Below are 19,493 nucleotides of genomic sequence, written 5' to 3'. Positions count from 1 at the left end.
TCCCCTGACAAGAACATGATAACTGTAATGTTAACACATGTTGTCTATTTTTTACCTGAGGAAGGAGAAGTGTGTGTAATAAAGATGTTCAGAATGCATTTTCCCCACACTATCTAAATGCATGTTATCATCAGCTGGGTTAGACTATTTTTAAAGCTGGTGTGGAGTGCATTTTAGGACTTCAAAATTATTCCATCTTCAATCTTCTATGAGTTCCACTATAAAATGTTCACTTTGGCTTCCATTCACATGTAGCTCTTCCCTTCTGGGGCAATCCTGTTCATAATACTCTATGATGGAAATGAATAATATCTACTCTGAAATAGCACATGGATAGAGACAAAAAAAAAAACTACTCTCATATACTATAGTGGGTGTAATTATATATAACTTTAAAAGAGTATTTCTAAATAACATGATATGTTAATTTTTATTTGTTTTCTCTCAGTAGCTCATTGTAGATAATACATATTTTACTTAATTATGTGAGATGAAAGATATTTGTTGTGGTATTAAATGTTTTTAAAGATCTAAGAAGTAATAAGATGTATTAATTAAGAGAGATAAGGAAGGATATGCAAGCCAGTATATTTAATAGCAAAGCACACTACTTTTTAATTAAATTTAACTTGTCTGAGATTTTAATTAATGAGGCAAAATGCACAAGGAAGAGAAATGTGAGAATATTCCATAATGCAACAAACCTGCAAAATGCAGAAAGAGGAAATCAGTTTATTTTCCCTCCCCATGAAAGGCTGATATAAAAAAAGAAAAAACAAAGAAGACGAAATGTATGTGTGTGTGTGTGTGTGTGTGTGTGTGTACATGCATTTTCATGAAGGTGTAGATCGCATAGGTTCAAATGATTTTTTTTTCCAAATTAGCATTCTTGTTTGTTAAATTTCTAATTTTTCACTAACAACTATATTAAAATTTGCCTTTTTATCAAGTTAAAATATTGTAAAATAAAAGGCTATTTTTTAAGTATCCAAAGATTTACATGACAGAATCAAAGCAGCATCACATTTTGGTTGAAGACAAAATTCAAGGTGCTTTCCAAAGCTTTCTTGTAATACAAGAATGAAATCAGGCCCAGGCACTTTGGAAGTTTCTGGAGCTTCAGTGGTGAGAACAGGAAATCCAATTCTGAACCTCCTCCACAGAGGGCGTGTGGCCTGTTAGCAGGGAAAACAAGCTTTTTGAGGATGTCCTCAAAAGGAACAGAAAGATATTTGACCCTATGATCAGGGCTTTCCTGCATCATTTAACACCTCAAAAAGGCCTATTAAATAACTCCATTTTTCTTACTTTTATTTCCCATTTTGGCCTCTAGAAGACAATTACAAATATGTTTGTGGAAAATGCTATAAGGAATTATAGGTTTCCCTCAACCTCAGGATACAGAAAAGTCATCTTCACTTATATTTATAAAGTTGTTGAAATGCCCTAAGCTTGACAAGTCACGCAGACTGGAATATCAGGTCTCGTGTTTTACTTACTTATAGGTCACCATGTACTTTAGATTTCCTACCGGATGACAGCAGCCAGATTTACCATCATCAATTCACCTAAAAATTCATATCCTGTGGTTTTATGAAGATAACAGCAAAGAGTGTTCTTAGACAACAGATTGAATTAATACAAATGACAATTTGAGCTCAATACTAGGAGGCCACATCTTTATTGAAGATTATATTCCTGAACGTGTAATGACTTACTGAAAAATGTAATTTTACCAGATTATCGTTAGCTTTTTCCACCTGGTTAAAAACAAAACAAAACAAAATGCTTGTTTCTCATTCTTCTTTCCACTCACACCATCTTAAGAGGGAATGTTTCATATTTACTCTTTAATTTTTTACCCCTTCAGGTGTAACCTTGCTCCTGTGGTAGAGTTTGCTGCTGACGTGGGGACAAAATCAGACTTTATTACCATGAACCCATCAGTTGTACAAAGAGCATTTGGAGGCTTTCGGAATGAGAGTGACAGAGAAAGATTTGTGCATAGACTTTCCATGCTGAATGACAGTGTCCTTTGGATCCCTGCTTTCATGGTCAAAGGAGGAGAGAAGCACGTGGAGTGGGTTAATGCATTAATCCTTAAGAATAAACTGAAAGTGCGAACTGCCTATCCATCACTGAGACTTATTCATGCAGTCAGAGGGTAAGTGTCTGGCAATGACCAGTCTGTCCTTGGCACAGTGGAATGTATAACGAAACATTTTTCCCAGACAGGAAGGAGCCTTGGTAAAAAAACCCCCAATGAATATATATTTCCATTATTTTATAATGGCTACTCTAGTCACCAACTTGAATTTTATTTGTGTGCTATAGTGTTTTAGCTCATACTCTTTCTTGAAAAAGCAAATATTTGAACTTGACACTTATTTATGTCAGTCATAAACAAACTACTGATTTTGATATTTTTCTGTGTTAAAGAATAATACGAATTATAGTAAAATTGATGAATTTGGGGTAAGAGAACTACCAAGAGAAGTCCTAAAAGGCTAGTGGGCAATATTGTAGATGCATAAGTGTTAAATATATTTAAGGAGCAATTAAGACCCATCTGTAGTGAAGAGGCTTACTAGTGATAAAGAAGGTGGGTTGAGATAATAGTCCTTAATGCATCCCGTGAAAGTTACAGATGCTATTTTTATGAATTAAGTCAACATTTCCTTCTTATTAACTCAAGCTCAGAAGAAAAATCCAAGAAATAGACTCTTGTTTAAAAGTGGTAATGACCAAAAGGCCAAATTCAGTCATATAGTTGTGTGTAAAATATATAACACAAAGGTAAGTGATAATGTGCTATTTATTGAATATCTCCTGAGTGTCAGATGCTGTAGACACAAAAACAAAGAAGAGGTGGTCACTGCTTTAAAGGAATGCATAGGCTTTACAGTGGAAACAGAGTCATGTACAACCAGCTAGAGCATAAACAAATGATAAGGGGGTATACTGTGAAGAGTAGAATGTGTCCCTCGGGTTGGCAAAGAGTCTTAAAAGTCTAATATTTGAACTAGATCTTAAAAACAGAATAAGGATCATGGGGGGGGGCGGAGATTGAGAGAGAGACAGAGACAGAGAGAGAGGGAGAGAGGGAGAGAGAGAGAGGACAAGAAACAAGAAGAAAATGGTATTGCATCATTAGCACAAACTGAAGCAGGAACTCAGTACTAGTAGTAAACTTGTGGAGTAATGGAGTCCATTGTGGGGCATTGTAATATAAAGTTAGGAAAAGTACTTGCATCCTGGTTGGGAAGAGAATCTGTGTTAGCCTGCGTTAAGCACAGTTAGCTGTGTTAATTTAAGAGTGTAAATCTTGTAACTGCCGACTGCACTGGCTAGGAGAGGTGTGGAGAATGAAGGCCAATTAAGCTTTTTGACTAATTTACTCCTAAGATGATAAATATGTAGAGCGGAATTAGTGGACATGGAGAGGAAGGGCAAGTTCAGGGGATCAATTAAAAACAGTGGCTTAAAGTCCTAAAAGAAAAATGTTTCCAAGCCCAGAGTTAAAAATAGTTTGCTTCGTATAATTGAGACTGGGCTAAAGGGTTTTCATTTGGTTTTGTATTGAGATACTTTCCTTCAAGGATTTATAGTTTTCTTGTTTAAACCTCCATACAGTTTCTTGGATTGTATTATTCTGCACACCATTTAATTACATTCTTATAATCACATCATAGTTATTCACCATTCATTCTCTTAATGTTTTTGACACAGAGTTTCAACAAAGTAAGATACTGTACCTGCATTTGGAATATAAGTATTTTTTTAGTTAAGAAGATTCCTGGTAATAACAATTTGACAGAGAAAAATAATGTGTTTTTAATAGAGGGGACCTTTGTAATATGTTGTGCTAAGAACACATCCTACTTTTTGAGATATCATTGCTGAGTGTCATTCGATTCAGAGAAAAGCTTAATGATATTACTCTGTCCTATATTACAAACACACACTCTCTGACATGTGCATACATATACACACATACGCTCCATTGATAACTTATTAAGATTCAAAAACAAATATTTTGAAATACTTTTGAGTATGTGAGACTAACTAGAAAATGTATTACTCTGAATTAGTACTTTTTTAATAGACTGGTTTTAGAGCAGGTTTAGTTTCACAGCAAAATCTAGAGGAAGGTACAGAGATTTCCCATATACTCTCTGCCCCCACCCCACGCATACCTTCCCCCATTATCAACATCCCACACTAGAGATATACATTTGTTACAATGGGTGAAGTTCCATTGATACATTATTATCACCTAAAGTCCATAGTTTATACCACAGTTCATTCCTAGTTTGTACAATCTATGTGGGCTTTGACAGATGTGTAATGACATGTATCCACCATTATTGTATCATGCAGAGTAGTTTCACTGCCCTAAAACTCCTCTGTGCTCAGCCTATTCATCCCCCGCTCCCCACTAACGTATAGCAAGCACTGATATTTTTTACTGTCTCCATAGTTTTGCCATCCCTGAAGTCATATAGTTGGAATTATACAGTGTGCAACCCTTTTATATTGGCTTCTTTTACTTAGTAATATGCTTTAAAGGCTCCTCTATATCTTTCCATGGCTCTATAGCTCATTTCTTTTTAGTGCTGAGTAATATCCCATTGTCTGAAAAAAACAAAACAACAAAAAAATAAAAATAAAAATATAAAACAAAAACAAAAAAAAAACCAAACAGCTTATTTATCCATTCACCTATTGATTCCACGTTTTTGCAATTATGCATAAAGCTGCTATAAACATCGGTGTAGGTTTTTGGGTAGACACAGTTTTCAACTCATTTGGGTAAATGCCAAGGAGTACGATTGCTGGGTCTTATGATAATAGTATGCTTAGTTTTGTAAGAAATTTGCAAACTGTCTTCCAAAGTGGCTGTACCATTTTATATCCCTACTAGTAATGAATGTGAATTCCTGTAGCTTCACATCCTCATCAGTATTTTGTGTTTTCAGCGTTCTGGGTTTTGACCTTTCTAATAGGTATGTGGTGATATTTCAGTTATTTTAATTTGCATTTCTCTGATGACGTATTATGTGGAGTGTTTTTTGATGTGCTTATTTGCCATCTGTATCTTTTCTTTAGTGAGATGCTTTTTAAGAAGTTTGGCACCGTTTTAGTCAGGTTGTTAGTTTTCTTATTGTTGAGTTTTAAGAGTATTTTTTTGTACATTTTGGATAACTGTCCTTTATCAGTTGTATATTTTGCAAATACATTTTTTCCCAGTCTGTGGCTTGTCTTCTAATTTTCTTGACATTGTTTTTTGCAGAACATATTTTTTTTTATTTTTAATAAAGTCTAAATTATCAATTATTTCTTTCATGGATTGTACCTTTAATGTAGCATCCCACCCCAAAGTTGTACAGATTTTTCTTCTATGTTGTCTTCTAAGAGTTTTATAGTTTTGCATTTTACATTTACATCTGTGGTCTATTTTGAGTTAGTTTTTTGTGAAGGGTATAAGATCTATGTAGATTCTTTTTTTTTTTTTTTTTTTTTTTTTTGCTTGTGAATGTCTAGAAGTTCCAGCACCATTTATTAAAAAGACTATCTTTCCTCCATTGTATTACTTTTGTGTCTTTCTCAAACATTAGTTGATTATATTTATGTGGCTCTATTTCTGGGCTCTGCATATGTTCTGTTGATCTATTTGTCTATTCTTCACCAACACCATACAGCCGTGATTACTGTAACTTTATAGGAATTCTTTAAATTGGATAGTTCCAGTCTGCTGACTTTGTTCCTCATCAATATGGTGTTTACTATTCTGGGTCTTTTGCCTTTTCATGTAATCCTTGGAACTAGTACTTTTGTTACCTACTTTTGATTCTGGTTTATATTTCTCTATTCATTATCAATAGCAAGACGCACAATAAGAGGTATTGTTCAAACAGGGCATTTCCAATTACTTAGAATCCAGATAGAACTATGTATTATTAACAGCAATGAATTCATATAGGCTTTTTACAGATATATTAAACATAGAAAGTACACAGCCTTTTATAATTAGTGCATCAGTACTCTCCCTTCACGTTTTGTCTTACCCACTTTTCTTCCACAAGCATTATAAAAACAAACTACTTCACTAATTCCTAAACATTTTATTTTAAAGAGCAACAAGACCAAACTTCTGATCACTGGTGACGTTAATGGCATGCTTTCTTTTGATTGCTATGCTTTCGGTGTTTTTGACAAGACTTATTTTAAATTCTCTAGAATGAACTTACCTTGATACTTTCCTGCTCATGTATCTGTATATACCCCCTCAAATGTCAAGTGATTGACTTCTAAACCGTGGCCCAGAATACGAAATGTGTTTGCAGAGATGCCTTTAACCTTTGAAATACTTTGGAAATGTGTACACATGGTATATGTGAAAGGTAATGTCATTTACGGAATTAATGACATTAATGCACGAGTGCATGCAATGTAGCATTTCTACACAAGCCCATATAACTTGAAATAGGGAAGTGTGAATGCTGGTGAAAGAAGGTCACATGATATGAAAACAAGAGCAAAGTTCCCAAAGATCTGTTCTTTAAGTATCTGTTTGACATCTCTCTGAAACCCTGTGGTTGATACAATTCAGAAAAATAGTTTAGAAAGTTTCATTTCCTCTCTTGATTACTGGAGTTTTTTGTCTCTGATGAAAGTTTTAGAGCCCCCAGAACATACATTTTAGGGTGCACGGAATTATAATGTTAAAATGTGAAGGCCTGTCCAAGCCCGGCAATTACGAGTGGAAAGTTTAAGTGATGTGGGAAGTGAAAGGGTCTTGAACACAATGAGAATCATTTAGGTAGTTTTCATGTTGTCAGATTTCATTATGTAAACTTTTTTCTCTGAAAATTATGATGGCTTTGTAACTTCAAACTTCCATGTATTTATAGATTTCTTTTTTTAAGGCTGTGAAAATATAACTATCAATCACAAAACTCAAAGATATTCTTAAATTGTTTTAATGTATGGTCATTCTTCCCAAACCATATTAAGTGAAACAGGAGAAAAAAAATAGAGCTGTATTCTAAAACAATCTTACAAAATAATGAAAGGGTGATCTAATAGGGACAAATAAAAGCTATAATTACAAATTAAAGAGAATACATAAATGTATTAAACTGATTTGGGATTGCACAAATCATTGGTATTCTTCAGAAGCCCCACATGTCTTCACATACTTATTATTATTTTGTAATTTTTCTTGTGAAGAATGGAACAATTTTCATAAGACTTTAAGACTGAAGAGGAAATTTTGAAACTATAAAATCACTTCTTGAATCTTTTAAAATGTGGCTACAAAATATAAAAATCAAAGTTTTTCTCTTTGTGCATTGATAATCAATGTACAACATAAAAACTCTTGAAATAAAAATTTAACCCAATGACATAATTTAATATACAATTTTAAATTATTATATATAACATACAAATATATATATATATAAATGAAATTTTAGTTTTAGGCAAAATATCCTATTTTTATAATTACTATAATATGATTTATAATAGCCAAGTGCTGTTTTTTTTTGAGTGGGATAGTTAAACTTTATTTTCTTATCTTTTAACATGGTGAAAAAGAAAAATGAAGAGTGTAAAAAGTAGATCCTCAGTTCCACTACGAACTACCATAAATAATTTCTTAAGAATTCTCCCAGGAGGGAGAAGGAGAAAGAGAGAGAGAGAGAGAGAGAGAGAGAGAGAGAGAGAGAGAGAGAGAGAGATTTTAACATTGTTTTATATAACTAAACATATATAAATCTTTAGTTCTAGATTGGAATCATATGAAGTATTGTGTACTTTTTTTTTGAAATTTGCGCGTTAGGGAGTTTGCTCTTATAGTTCTCATCTCCATTCTTCTATTTCTTAGTATAATACTCTTAGCTCTTCAGATACTTATATTTAAGAGCTAAATTGATTTAAGCTTTATATTTTTTTACAATCAGTTCTGGATAAAATATTCAAACATTTATATTTGAATCCTTTGCCCCCTGGCAATTATTATGAACTATTATTAAAATATTTAAATTAAAAATAAAATAAGTCAATTATTTTATAATTTATGTGATCCATTAGTTTTATATTTTAATTCTGCTATAACAAAATTATGTATTTTTCCTCTTTTGTCACCACATTCTAATTATTAATTTGTTTTAATATCAATATTCATATTACAGTGACTCTTATAAGCTGATGCTTTGTATGAATCAAGATAAACACTTGGGTTAAAGATTCACTGGTGATTATTGAGATTGATAAAAATACATATGTTCTGTGATGTCACTTTCATAGTTAATAATTATAAAGCTATTCAACAATTTTATAAATAAACATTTTCACCAATATGTTTTTTTTAGGAAAATATAAATTCAGTTCATATAGATTTTTAAAATGTTTATGTGAATTCTACTTTTGACTTTTGTTCCTTATCTTTTAGTGGAGAATACATATGCTACCCTTATATTTGACAAATGTTCCAGATGTTTTTTATTTGAAGGATAATTTAACAACTACAAAAAAATGTGCAAGTTTGAGATAAATTGACCATATGACTGCTTTAAATTTGTTTGGAATTTAAAATTTTTACTTGAAATGCTTGATATACCCCTCATAACCTAGAGCAGTGTTTCTCAAATTAGAGTTCACAGATGTATTTCGCAGGGTCTGAGAAAATGTTCCTGTTCTCTTTAGAACATGCTTTTATATTGATCCAAACTGAGAACATTTGCTTAGAGAATTTTCAATAATTATTTAGGAGTTAGATTTCTAAGGAAGGTTAAAAAAATTCTGACTATAGACAAGACTATATCCTTGAGTCTCAGATTTGTATCCTTTAAAATGTGGGTATTGACGTAAGTAATTGTTTAGATTCCTTTGGGCTTCAAGTTTTACTGGTTTTCTACTGTAATTGTTCTTACTGAAGAGAATATTGAAACCACCACAATAAACATTTGTACTTAATTTTCATAAACATCCTCAAGAATGTCTTCTCTGTAACCTAAAGGAAGTTCATGTAACTTTTGATCATCATGATAGTGGAGGTGGCTTCCTAAAATATTCCTGCTTTAAAGTCATTTCTCTTGGAATTTAAATATTCTTCATGTTCTTCAAAACTATAATTTAACTAACCCACATTCACCTAAATGCTTCCTATTGATAATAAAAGATACACACACACACCACACACACACACATCCATACACATTTGTGTGTGGATGTGTGTGTGTGTGGTGTGTGTGTGTGTGGATGTATATATATGAATATAAATAGATAGATGCAGAACATAAAGGTATATATGTTATGGGGTCATTTGTTCTATTGAATTTATTCTTTCTTTGGATTTCTGCAATTATTAAACTTCTTAAAAAGCACAGCTCTGTTTATAAATGCAAATTATGGACAATTAAATCTGGAGTGGTATATGTTGCATATATGAAAAATAAAAGTAGTATACAAATATACACATATATACATATATAGAATACATACAACATATATATATACATACAACATATACTACATTTAATCTACTATTAATATTTTATATGCAATCACAAATATATATAATATAATGCACTGTTATATATAATTGTATAATATAATGTATTAATAGCATACATATATATATATATATATATATATATATATATATATATATATATATATCAAAGGATCACAGCCTCAGGCTACGACTTCCAAATAATGGCTTTAGATATTTGAAATACCAAATGAAGTTACTGTAATACATTAGAAAGAATAAGACAAAGGATTAGGGCTTGCCAACTATAATTTTCATCTAGGAAACAAGTTATTGATAGAGTCTGTTGCATATTTCAAAGGCCCATGTGCTGGCACACCCTGAATCCTTTTGCCAAGAGATCAAAGAAATAGCTATCTCTCCTCCTTTTTTTCTTTTCTTGATAGTCTTACCCCAAAACCACTTGACTATTTGAGTGAGCAAGTTAGCATATTGTATCAGAATAAGGATGTTGACTGTTATTTATTTTAAAAATCCTTTAACAATTTCTCTTGGTTCCGTGGTTATATCAACAGCAAGAATAGGAAAGCACATTGACCAGGTGCCGACGAGAAGCTGTTTCTTAATGATTCCAGTTGGAGCTGGAAAACTGGGATTGACTTTTCAGAAATAAGACATTCATATTTTCACATTCCATGGATGAAATAAGTCAAGAAGAATATTCACAAACACAAGAGAAGAATGAAAATTATGTAGTCCTAGTAACAACCAATATTCAGTGGTAGGAGGGGTAACCACATAGCAGCTGTATGAGTTTTGCTGCCACTCCCAGCTTGCCCTCATCAACGCGCATGGCAAACACCCAGGTCCTTCTCTGTTCCCCACTGATACGCTGAATGACATTCCTTTTTATGTATTGATAAGTGAGTTTTCTCTGCCTTCAAGTTAGGGACTTAGTGATTCAATGTTGTTTTCTGAAGACTACATTTAAATACAATATATGTTTGTTAACATGTGGGAAACGTTGTTCAATAGTTTAAGAAGCAATCAAATCACATTATATAAGTTGTAAGTTCTTACAGATTAGTGTTGTCACAATCATTTCCTCTATTTGGTTTTATGCTGGGGCTGTTACTTCAGGGGCCTAAGTGAAAGCAAAATCCTAAAGTAGTTTTTTTATTTCCTAAGAAAGGATATTTTTCATCATACCTTAAGAACCTTAGGCTCCTAATACACCATTGTTACTACTTGTTGACAAATTAGGATCCTGTTTGCATGGTAGAATATTTTTGTATGTGCCATGAAGGATTCCTGCTCCCTTAAAAGACCTTACTGCTATATATTTGGAACAGATTTTAGTCTCAATAAGAAATAACCAGCTAAAATTCAAATATTCAGGAGAAAGATATTAAATAACTTACATAAACAGTAAAGTATACATAACTGATAAGTAATGCTTAGTGGCAAATATCTTTTGGGAATTAAAGGGAAGAAGTCATAAAGTCCTGATAAATACACTTTGGGGATTAAAAAGTAAGTGGAAACGATGTGGGAACAGCAGTACTGCTGATTTCTATGCTCATGTTGCTCTTACTCTACATCTTTATCATAAAGTCAGGTGCCGTGGTTAAATTCAGCACCAAAAAAACCGAGTGAGAGATCACTGCTCTGTATTAAGTAAACGCCTGCTGCTTTCTTGTTTTAATATGTTTCCAACACTGACCTCATTACCTCAGATAAATGGTATTATTTAGCTATATTCCTTGATTAAATTTTCCCGAAGAGAATATCAGGCCAATAGTAGCATATTAAGAACTCATTTACAATCATTTAATTTTATCCTGTTCCACTTTTATCCTCCAAACCATCATCTAAGGACCGTGTTAGGGGTCAAACGTAATGTGTTGTAGGGAAAGATTGGGCTGGAAGTTGCTATCTGATTATTAATTTCTTACCAAGAATAAGTTGGTTTTGTTTTAGGCAGTACACATTTTAATTGTCAACACAAGTTGTTTTCATAATGAAAGTATGGTCCATAGGGCCTGACCCCACTCCCTAATTCCTCATTTATAGCACACTATTGAAGAAACATTGCTTTTTGATGTCTCTCTAGAGATGGTAAAATTAGTGACAGAATCCATTTCTCCTGTTAAAAACTAAAGTGACAGTTTAATATAGTAATTAGGAAATCTTAGGCACTTAGTTTGTATAGCTTCTATTGAATGAGTGATATGGACTGAGTTTCCTTGGCTTGTATAACAATTTCAGAGAAGCTTGCCAAAATTAATTAAGCTGTAGCATCAAGGAACCGAGTTCAGAGTTTCAGCGCCTTGTTTTAGATATCCAATGATACTTATACCAGTTACAAACTTAAATGTAATTAAATATCTAAAACTATCATGTGACATCTGGATATTCTTACATAATCTAAAATACAAGGGATTTATATTACATTATTAATATTTTTGATAATTTAGTCTAATAAGAACTAAATTCTTGTTTTTTTCCTTTGCTCCATTGGATTTTAAAGTAAAAGTTTCACTCGCAGCTAAAGTTATGATTTTGCATTTCATTCCATTGATGATCTTACTCCTCTCAATAGAATTCTGTAAACTTTCTGCAGAAATTATTTCATAGCCCTATATAAAATTTTCACAAGATGGCAAGCTGATATTATATTAAAATATCTATTTCTCAGTAGTGTTTGAGAAAATTGTATAGTTATCATTGATGCTTGACAGCACCTATTTTAAAGTAATAAAAATTGAAGAAGCTGTGTTTGGATAGGATGTAGGCACTTTCCTAAAACTTTCATTTTTGTTTTTGCTTCTAAATAGTCATTATTATAAAATAAAATAAAATAAAAAAGAAAAGAAAAGACAAGAAAGAAAGAAGAAGAAGAAAATAACTTGATACTTTGTAAAATTTATATCTGTTACAGCCAAATAATCCACCTGCAGTTCTCCATTAATAGTCACCACCAGGAAGAATCAGTGTTGCTAAAAGCACATTTTGTAGTTTATTCAGCTGGCAAATATTTTCTCTTTCCCCCCAACCCTGAAACAGATGCCTGCAACAGAATTGCTGTTAGTTTCAAAATTCGTAAGCTGATTATTTTATGGGAAATAATTAACACAGAATATGTTTCATACAAATATGTCAATAAAGCACAAAACATGGCATTCCTATCAGACTGGATAGAAAATGAAGTACAGAGTTTTTCATTAAAAAATGTTTATATTGACAGCAAAATACTTCATATCACAAAATTGCACATTTGGGAAATGTGAATACATGCATTTCTGAGTATTCGTTCCTTTAACAACATTTTTAGAGTGTGTCCTGTGCCAGCAGTTGGGCTAGGTCTGAAGCTGCAAAGAAGATAACAAACGTGTGGGCTTCCTCAAGTGATGGAATCCCCACCTTCCTAGTCCAGAGGTTGACACAAGGAAGGGAGGAGTTAATCTGAGAAGGCTAGCCCGAGGAATTTGACAAATGCTTGGAATCCATCCAGTAGGATATGTTATCAGGGTCAGTGAACAGAGATATGCAGAAAAGTTTTCAAGCAGGAATAAAGGTCAGCTAACAGTATAGATCAAGAATTTACAGTAGTGCCTAGTCACAAGTTATATCATAGCTATATACTGCGTAACAGTCTTCTTTTCAGAGAACTAAATATAATGACTCAAAAAGTTTATTGCTTGATTAAAAAAAAACAAAGACAAAAGAATATTAATCAGAGTCCCAATTTGTACAAAAGAGCTTCAGGATCCAATGACTGTATAATACTAAAATTTATTTTAGAAAGGGATGGAAGGTAATAAAAGGAAGCAGTTATATAACTATTGAAATGAGTTACCTGTTTAGAAATGATACAAGGTGATAGAATGAAATTATGTTGAAACAGATTTATGAAACTCTCCCCTTTCTCCACCGTGACATATGTGATAAGATTGATATTTCCCGTATTCTGTTTTTGTCATTGAACTTGGTGTGCACAGGAACTAGTCCTTGGCTTGCTCCCTGCCTGTGAGACACTGAATATGCCAGTAAGTAGCATACTGTGACTGCCCCGTAGACTAATAGGAGGGCGGGGCCTTACTCGAGAATAGAACAGGAAGAAGCAGTTAGAAAAGAAACAGGTGACTCACTAGACAAACTATCTGCATTTTTTTATTTTACTATTATTATTATTCCATCCATGTAAAAGTTTTTTGGAAATTGATTTTCTTATATCCTTAAGTAACCCGGGGAAAGGAATGTTACAATAGCAAGCTTAGGTTGATTGGAAAAGAGACTCAAATTCAGACTGAACTATTCCAATGGGACACTGCCCCTACTGGTCAGGGGGTGGTGGAGGCCTGTGGTTTCCTCTCAGGTCATTAGTGTGTTAAGAAATGACTGCATTGCATAAGCATTGTGACTCACGATAAAATGAATTGTTTGGGGAACCTGGCATCTCCCCGTCAATCTTCTGGTTTGATTAGGGACTTTCTAACCAAGCTGATGGTTGATGATCATATCAGGGGACATTTTAATAGCTTATTTATTTCATTATAGTAATGCACTGAAAATAGGTTTTGTAGTTTCTCTGAAAATCCCCCATCTTTCACCCTAAAGGAAGCTCTAATGTATTATATATGTTCATCAAGTAGCTGCATCCTCTGCTTTGAATGTCTTTAAAAATAACACTATAAACCTCCTTGAAACAAGGAAAACAAATTAGAAAGTGTTGAAAAAGGTGTGAGGAAATTCACAACTGATTAGAAAAACCTAGACTCATTTGAAAAGCATGGAAAATTCTCATTTTATGCATCAAACAGTTTTTCAGTTTCTCACTGGTAAAATCATATACGAGTATAACATAAAACTTTAGGATCAGGAAGAGTTAAGAAAATATTTTAGGTGTAATGACAATATTAAAATTATGTAATTATTATAAATATATTTATATATTGTGCATAGCTAATTAATATATATCAAAGAGACTTTGGTGATCCTTAGATGCATCTAGTTAAACCCCTCGTTTTACAGAGCAGGCTGTTGAGGTCCAGGGTCTCATCCAAAACCAGCTAGTCAATGGCAGAGCCGCAATTGCTAATCCCAGGAGCAGCTGACTTTCCACCAGTATCTATAGAGGAATGTAACTTTATATTAGTATGACGATATTTGTACCCTTTTATCACTCCTTTATAATATTTGTTTTTCAATATAATAAAATCCATTAATTTATATAGCTTTATACTCTGCCAAAATTATATTCAGATAGCTAATTCATTCCTCTATATAAATTATCACAGATCTTGAGCTGTTTCTGGCTTGTGTTTTCTGGCCAGAGATAAAAAGATTATTTTTCATAGACAACAAGAGGAAACAACTAAATAAACTGTATATAGAACTAAGGATTTATACCTCAAACTTCAGACACAAGTTTTTAAGTAATTCTAAAATAGAATTCCAATGTTCTTTTTTTTTTTTTTCCCCAACTCTAAAAGAGATAACACAAATCCAATAGCTGGATTCTGTAGCATTTTATTAAATTTAAGTTAATTTATCTACACAGCTGACATCTGCAGAGCAAAATCAGGATCTCTTCTAGAAAATTTATGATGTGTCATATTTTTTGTAAAGCTCAAACCACCTAAATTTGAAATATTTTATTTTAAATGGAATTTAAAACACAATAGAGAACTTTAAAGTATGTATTTAGCCAGAAAATAAGTGCAATTTTTATCATTACTAAATAACAATTTTTATACATTCTGAGTTGATGAAAGGTTGTTGAAATAAAAAAAAATAATAATCTGTTTTTACAAGCAAGCTTTGTCAGCAGGGTTTAAATAATTTTGCTGAGAAGTTTAATGTGGATGACACAGTATTATAATCAGAATGTCACTGTTTCACAATTTGCTGAAATTACCCAGTGGCAATTTTGTTTTCTATTGTACACATTTGTTGTTCTGTGCAAAACAAATATTCATGAAGATATACTTGAGAAAAGTACCGGAGAATGTATCCTAAGTAATTATAATGTTGATGACTTACACTTCCATCTCTGGACTCGTCTTGAAGCATTTATTTTTAAGTTGGATGAAACTAGTAATTTCATTCTTATAGATAAATAAGCAAATGACTTGTAGTACTATGACTTTTAATTGAATGTTTAATTTAACAAGTTTTGTTTTGTTTTGTTTTGTTTGTTTTTTCTCTAGTGTCCCCTGTAGTGTTCCAAACAGCATCATTACTAATGTTGGGACTGGAATGATAAAAATACAATTGAAATATTGTTTATGGTCAAGACACATTTTAAAAATATGTTTTAAGTTTCTATTTGGCATTTACCAGTTAGAAGTATCAGTAATATCATGTTGGTCTTCATTAAAATCCCTGATTTCTTTCATTTCTCTTGTAGAAACACCATATTGCTATTTCTGTTCCTCTTCCTGATGACAGAATAGGGGTAGCAAACTTATGAGTAACAATTTGATGTCCGTCTACTGACCTGTTTACCAACACATATATGTAAAAATGAAATTTGTTGCCAACATTTAAGAACCATGAGCTTTTAAATAAAATTTGAATTATTGTTGATTCTGTAAAAAAATCAGAATATCTTTCAGTACTGGACCTTTCTTTCTTGTTGATAACTATGAGCCAAAGCTGAGTTGTTCTGTCTTCTGTAGTGTAGGCATTGTTATCCAGTTCTTCACAATTGACATACCCCTTTGTCTTTTCCATCCTGACAGTCAGCCTGATTCACACATCCTGTTTTTCTGTTTTGTCTAGCTTTTAGCCATTAGTTTCAGTTTACTACCTTTGGTGAGCAGAATGAGGTATAAATATATATGGTAATTGATTCAGACAGTCCTAGAACTGGAGAAGACTTTGTATATCGTCTCATCAAAAAACTCATTAAAAATAATGACATTAAGCCACATTTAGGCAGGTTAAGCGACTTAATAAGACTTTATACACAGTAGCCTGCTCTCAAACATACATCTTTTGACACCAAATGCCATGCTCTTTTCACTAGTTTGAAAAGCTGATGGTGGAAATATTTGCAGAAAATTACTCAGCATTTCACCAGTGGAGGGTTGGGTTTTTTTTTGTTTTGTTTTTTTTCCAGGCAGCGTGTGCTAATAAATGTTTAACAATCAGCAATCTAGGAAGACAAACAAATCTGGATTATAGCATTTGCTGACATCCATAGTGTAAATACTCCCACCATTGCCAATTTTAAGAGCTACTGATGAAATGTCAACCAGCTTATAAAATTCAAGAAAATTTAACAATAGCTCTTGTGAATCAATAAGAGCCAGCTTCAATCCACCAGGATAGTTGTGTATTTCACAGAGAAATTCAAACCATTAACATGCAAGCTTATTAAATAAAATCCTTCTTATCACACTGACAACACTATGAAAAATGTCTATCTCATTTATTAGGATATTTTCTTTTTATTATATCTCTTATTATAGTTTAGATTGGCTAATGCAAATGCAGTGACTACAATGATATATGTAAAAGTAAAATCAGTAACTTTTATATAATTCTTCTCTTTAGTTTATTATACTAACCAAATATAAGCATGTATAATGGATATTTTATATAATAGTCCCTAAAGTAGAGTCTCTGAATGTTACTGACTGAAGAGAAAGTACTCGAATTCTTTACCCTGCTTTTGAGTTTGGCCTGGCTAAATGCTTGTGAATGACATTCAAATTTTATGATGTTTGTCAGAAATGAATATTTCGCTAAACCTATTATTATTTACCTATATGCTCATCTTTTTAAATAAAAAGTAAGAACTCCTTATCTTCTCAATAATGGTTTTTATATGGCAAAAATCTTATATTACAATTTCTCTATTATAAATCTTTGACAGCATTTTGACATGAATTAAAATTTTCCATTTTATTCTAGAAACTTGGTAGTTTTGACACTAACTCTCACAGGTATGAAGCATGTTTACTTACATAACTGGTAAAATAAGATTTCTTAACATCTTAACCTTAAAACCAACTTGATATTAATGAAAATGGTAATAATTGATCTGAGAAAGTGAATTATATTAAGTCATTTCCCTTAATCATGACTAAGTATATAGAAAACAATCATCCTTGGTAAAATTTATACCGGAAACAGAAAGATGTTTAATACTAGATAATGCATGATCAAAATATTATAATAAGTATGTTTATGCGTGTTTTATATATGTGCTTATGTGTGTGTATTCCAGTTGATATGCATCCGATTCTATATCTAATTCCAGAACTCTAATGCCATATTTTATTGAACTAAATGTTAAAACAGATTAAGATTTATTTCTAAAAAGAAAAATATGTGAGTGCAAAGTAACATTCAGATTTGCAGAAAAAAGAATATTTTATCTGTGATGTTTTACTATAACTCAGTTATCTATTTCAGAGATATTTTAGGCTAAGAAACTGAAACATTGTTTCTTCCTCATTCTATAACGAAAAACATCTCGTCAGCAAAAGGAATTAGAACCAAACCTTTTAGAATATGTGAGTTCGTACACAGTTCATCATTTCTCTATTTTCTAACATTTAAAATTTTATATTTGAAGAGAATGATATTGTTAAGAAAACTGATTTTTATAAAGCTGTGCTGGCAAAATAACATAGCCATGTTTCACCTACAACTTCTTATCTTCATCCCCATAGTGAAATGTGGTTCCACTGTAACCATTTCATCTAAAACATTTCACCCCTCTCTCAGGAAGATGATTTGCCCAGTGCTACAGAATTATTATATGTTGGACACTGAATCTGTATTATTTGTTTCTATTACTTGTCTTATGGGCATGAAAAAAGCAATAAGAAAATAGGCAAATGTAACATTTGATTTAAGAAGAGCAAGGAAAGATAAGATTTCGAGATGAACATGCAAATACTAGTAAAAAGTTGCTGCTCGCAGGACTTATGAACGCTATTTATTTTATTTTGTCTGTGAAAAGACTGTCAAAATGAAAGGGTGTATGTGTGAGAGTGCTGGGAGTATCACTTAGAATACTTGTTGAACTCTATTCTCTGTTATTTATGTTCTTCACCCATAACTTAATGGAAATGATCTCTTTTGATCAATGGTTTGCAGAAAGTTAGGACTTTGAGATTGGGGTGAGTAATGTATGAAAGAAAAAAAGAACATAAGAGAAAATTAAAAATCCTGTGTTCTAGTATTCTAAAATTATCCTCTAGACAGAATTTGGGGGTAGAAATGGGTGCAAAAGACTAAGATATAAATTGGCTTATTAATTTGTTATATGTGTTTTCTCCAAATTTAAAGAAAGAGTGTGGTATGGAAAATAAAACTGCAGGAATCTATCAATCTATCTATCTGTCTGTCTGTCTGTCTGTCTGTCTGTCTGTCATCTATCTTTTACTTTCTTCCCTTTTTGGAAAACCAGTTCAACATTGAACCCACTCATCCTCCCTGAAGCACCTCTTATAGTTATGATGACAGACTTTACAAGTGGAAAGTAAAGGTAATAATCAGAACGGTCTCTTATTTCCCTTGGGTTGTGTGTGTGTGTGTGTGTGTGTGTGTGTGTGTGTGTGTGTGTGTGTGTGTTTGTTAGCACTAATAAGAAAATTCCCTAGACCTTTTTTAGAGCTCCTATGAGTAAAGTCAATAGTAATAATAGCTGGTATGGGAGTATTTTTCCCTAAAAATTGGGAAGTACCTCTCCAAAGTATTCCATTTTAATGTCAGCACAGAACAATAGCAATTCTCTGATGTATTTTATTATTTTCCAAGTATCAGTGTTATTTCTGCCAAATATAAGTAAAAATAGAATCTGGAGGTGATAAAACACTTTTCTAGAAATTCATTTCTAATTATGCATAGCTCAACTTGATTGTTTTAAATTATTTTTATTTCTAAAAATTATTTGTCCCCTCTAAGACATAAGCAATGATAACTGATTTGACAAGTTGAAGAAGTCAACATGTGATTTACTATTTGCCATGGG

General features: G+C 32.3%; 1 protein-coding gene across 1 annotated transcript in view; it reads left to right on the top strand.

Annotated features, from left to right (window-relative positions):
• The window catches only part of ST8SIA4 (ST8 alpha-N-acetyl-neuraminide alpha-2,8-sialyltransferase 4), an 81,218-nt gene that overhangs the window by 36,410 nt on the left and 25,315 nt on the right, over window positions 1-19,493 (top strand). The window contains exon 4 of the mRNA XM_019727928.3: window positions 1,871-2,164. Within this exon, the coding sequence (XP_019583487.1) occupies window positions 1,871-2,164 (294 nt within the window). The remainder of the gene's footprint in view (window positions 1-1,870; window positions 2,165-19,493) is intronic.

The sequence above is a fragment of the Rhinolophus sinicus genome, chromosome 3, assembly GCF_057876585.1.
Source record: "Rhinolophus sinicus isolate RSI-liver-muscle chromosome 3, RSI-T2T, whole genome shotgun sequence".
NCBI lineage: Eukaryota > Metazoa > Chordata > Mammalia > Chiroptera > Rhinolophidae > Rhinolophus > Rhinolophus sinicus.
The sequence above is the reverse complement of the archived record's forward strand: the minus strand, read 5'-3'. Positions and strand labels throughout refer to the sequence as shown.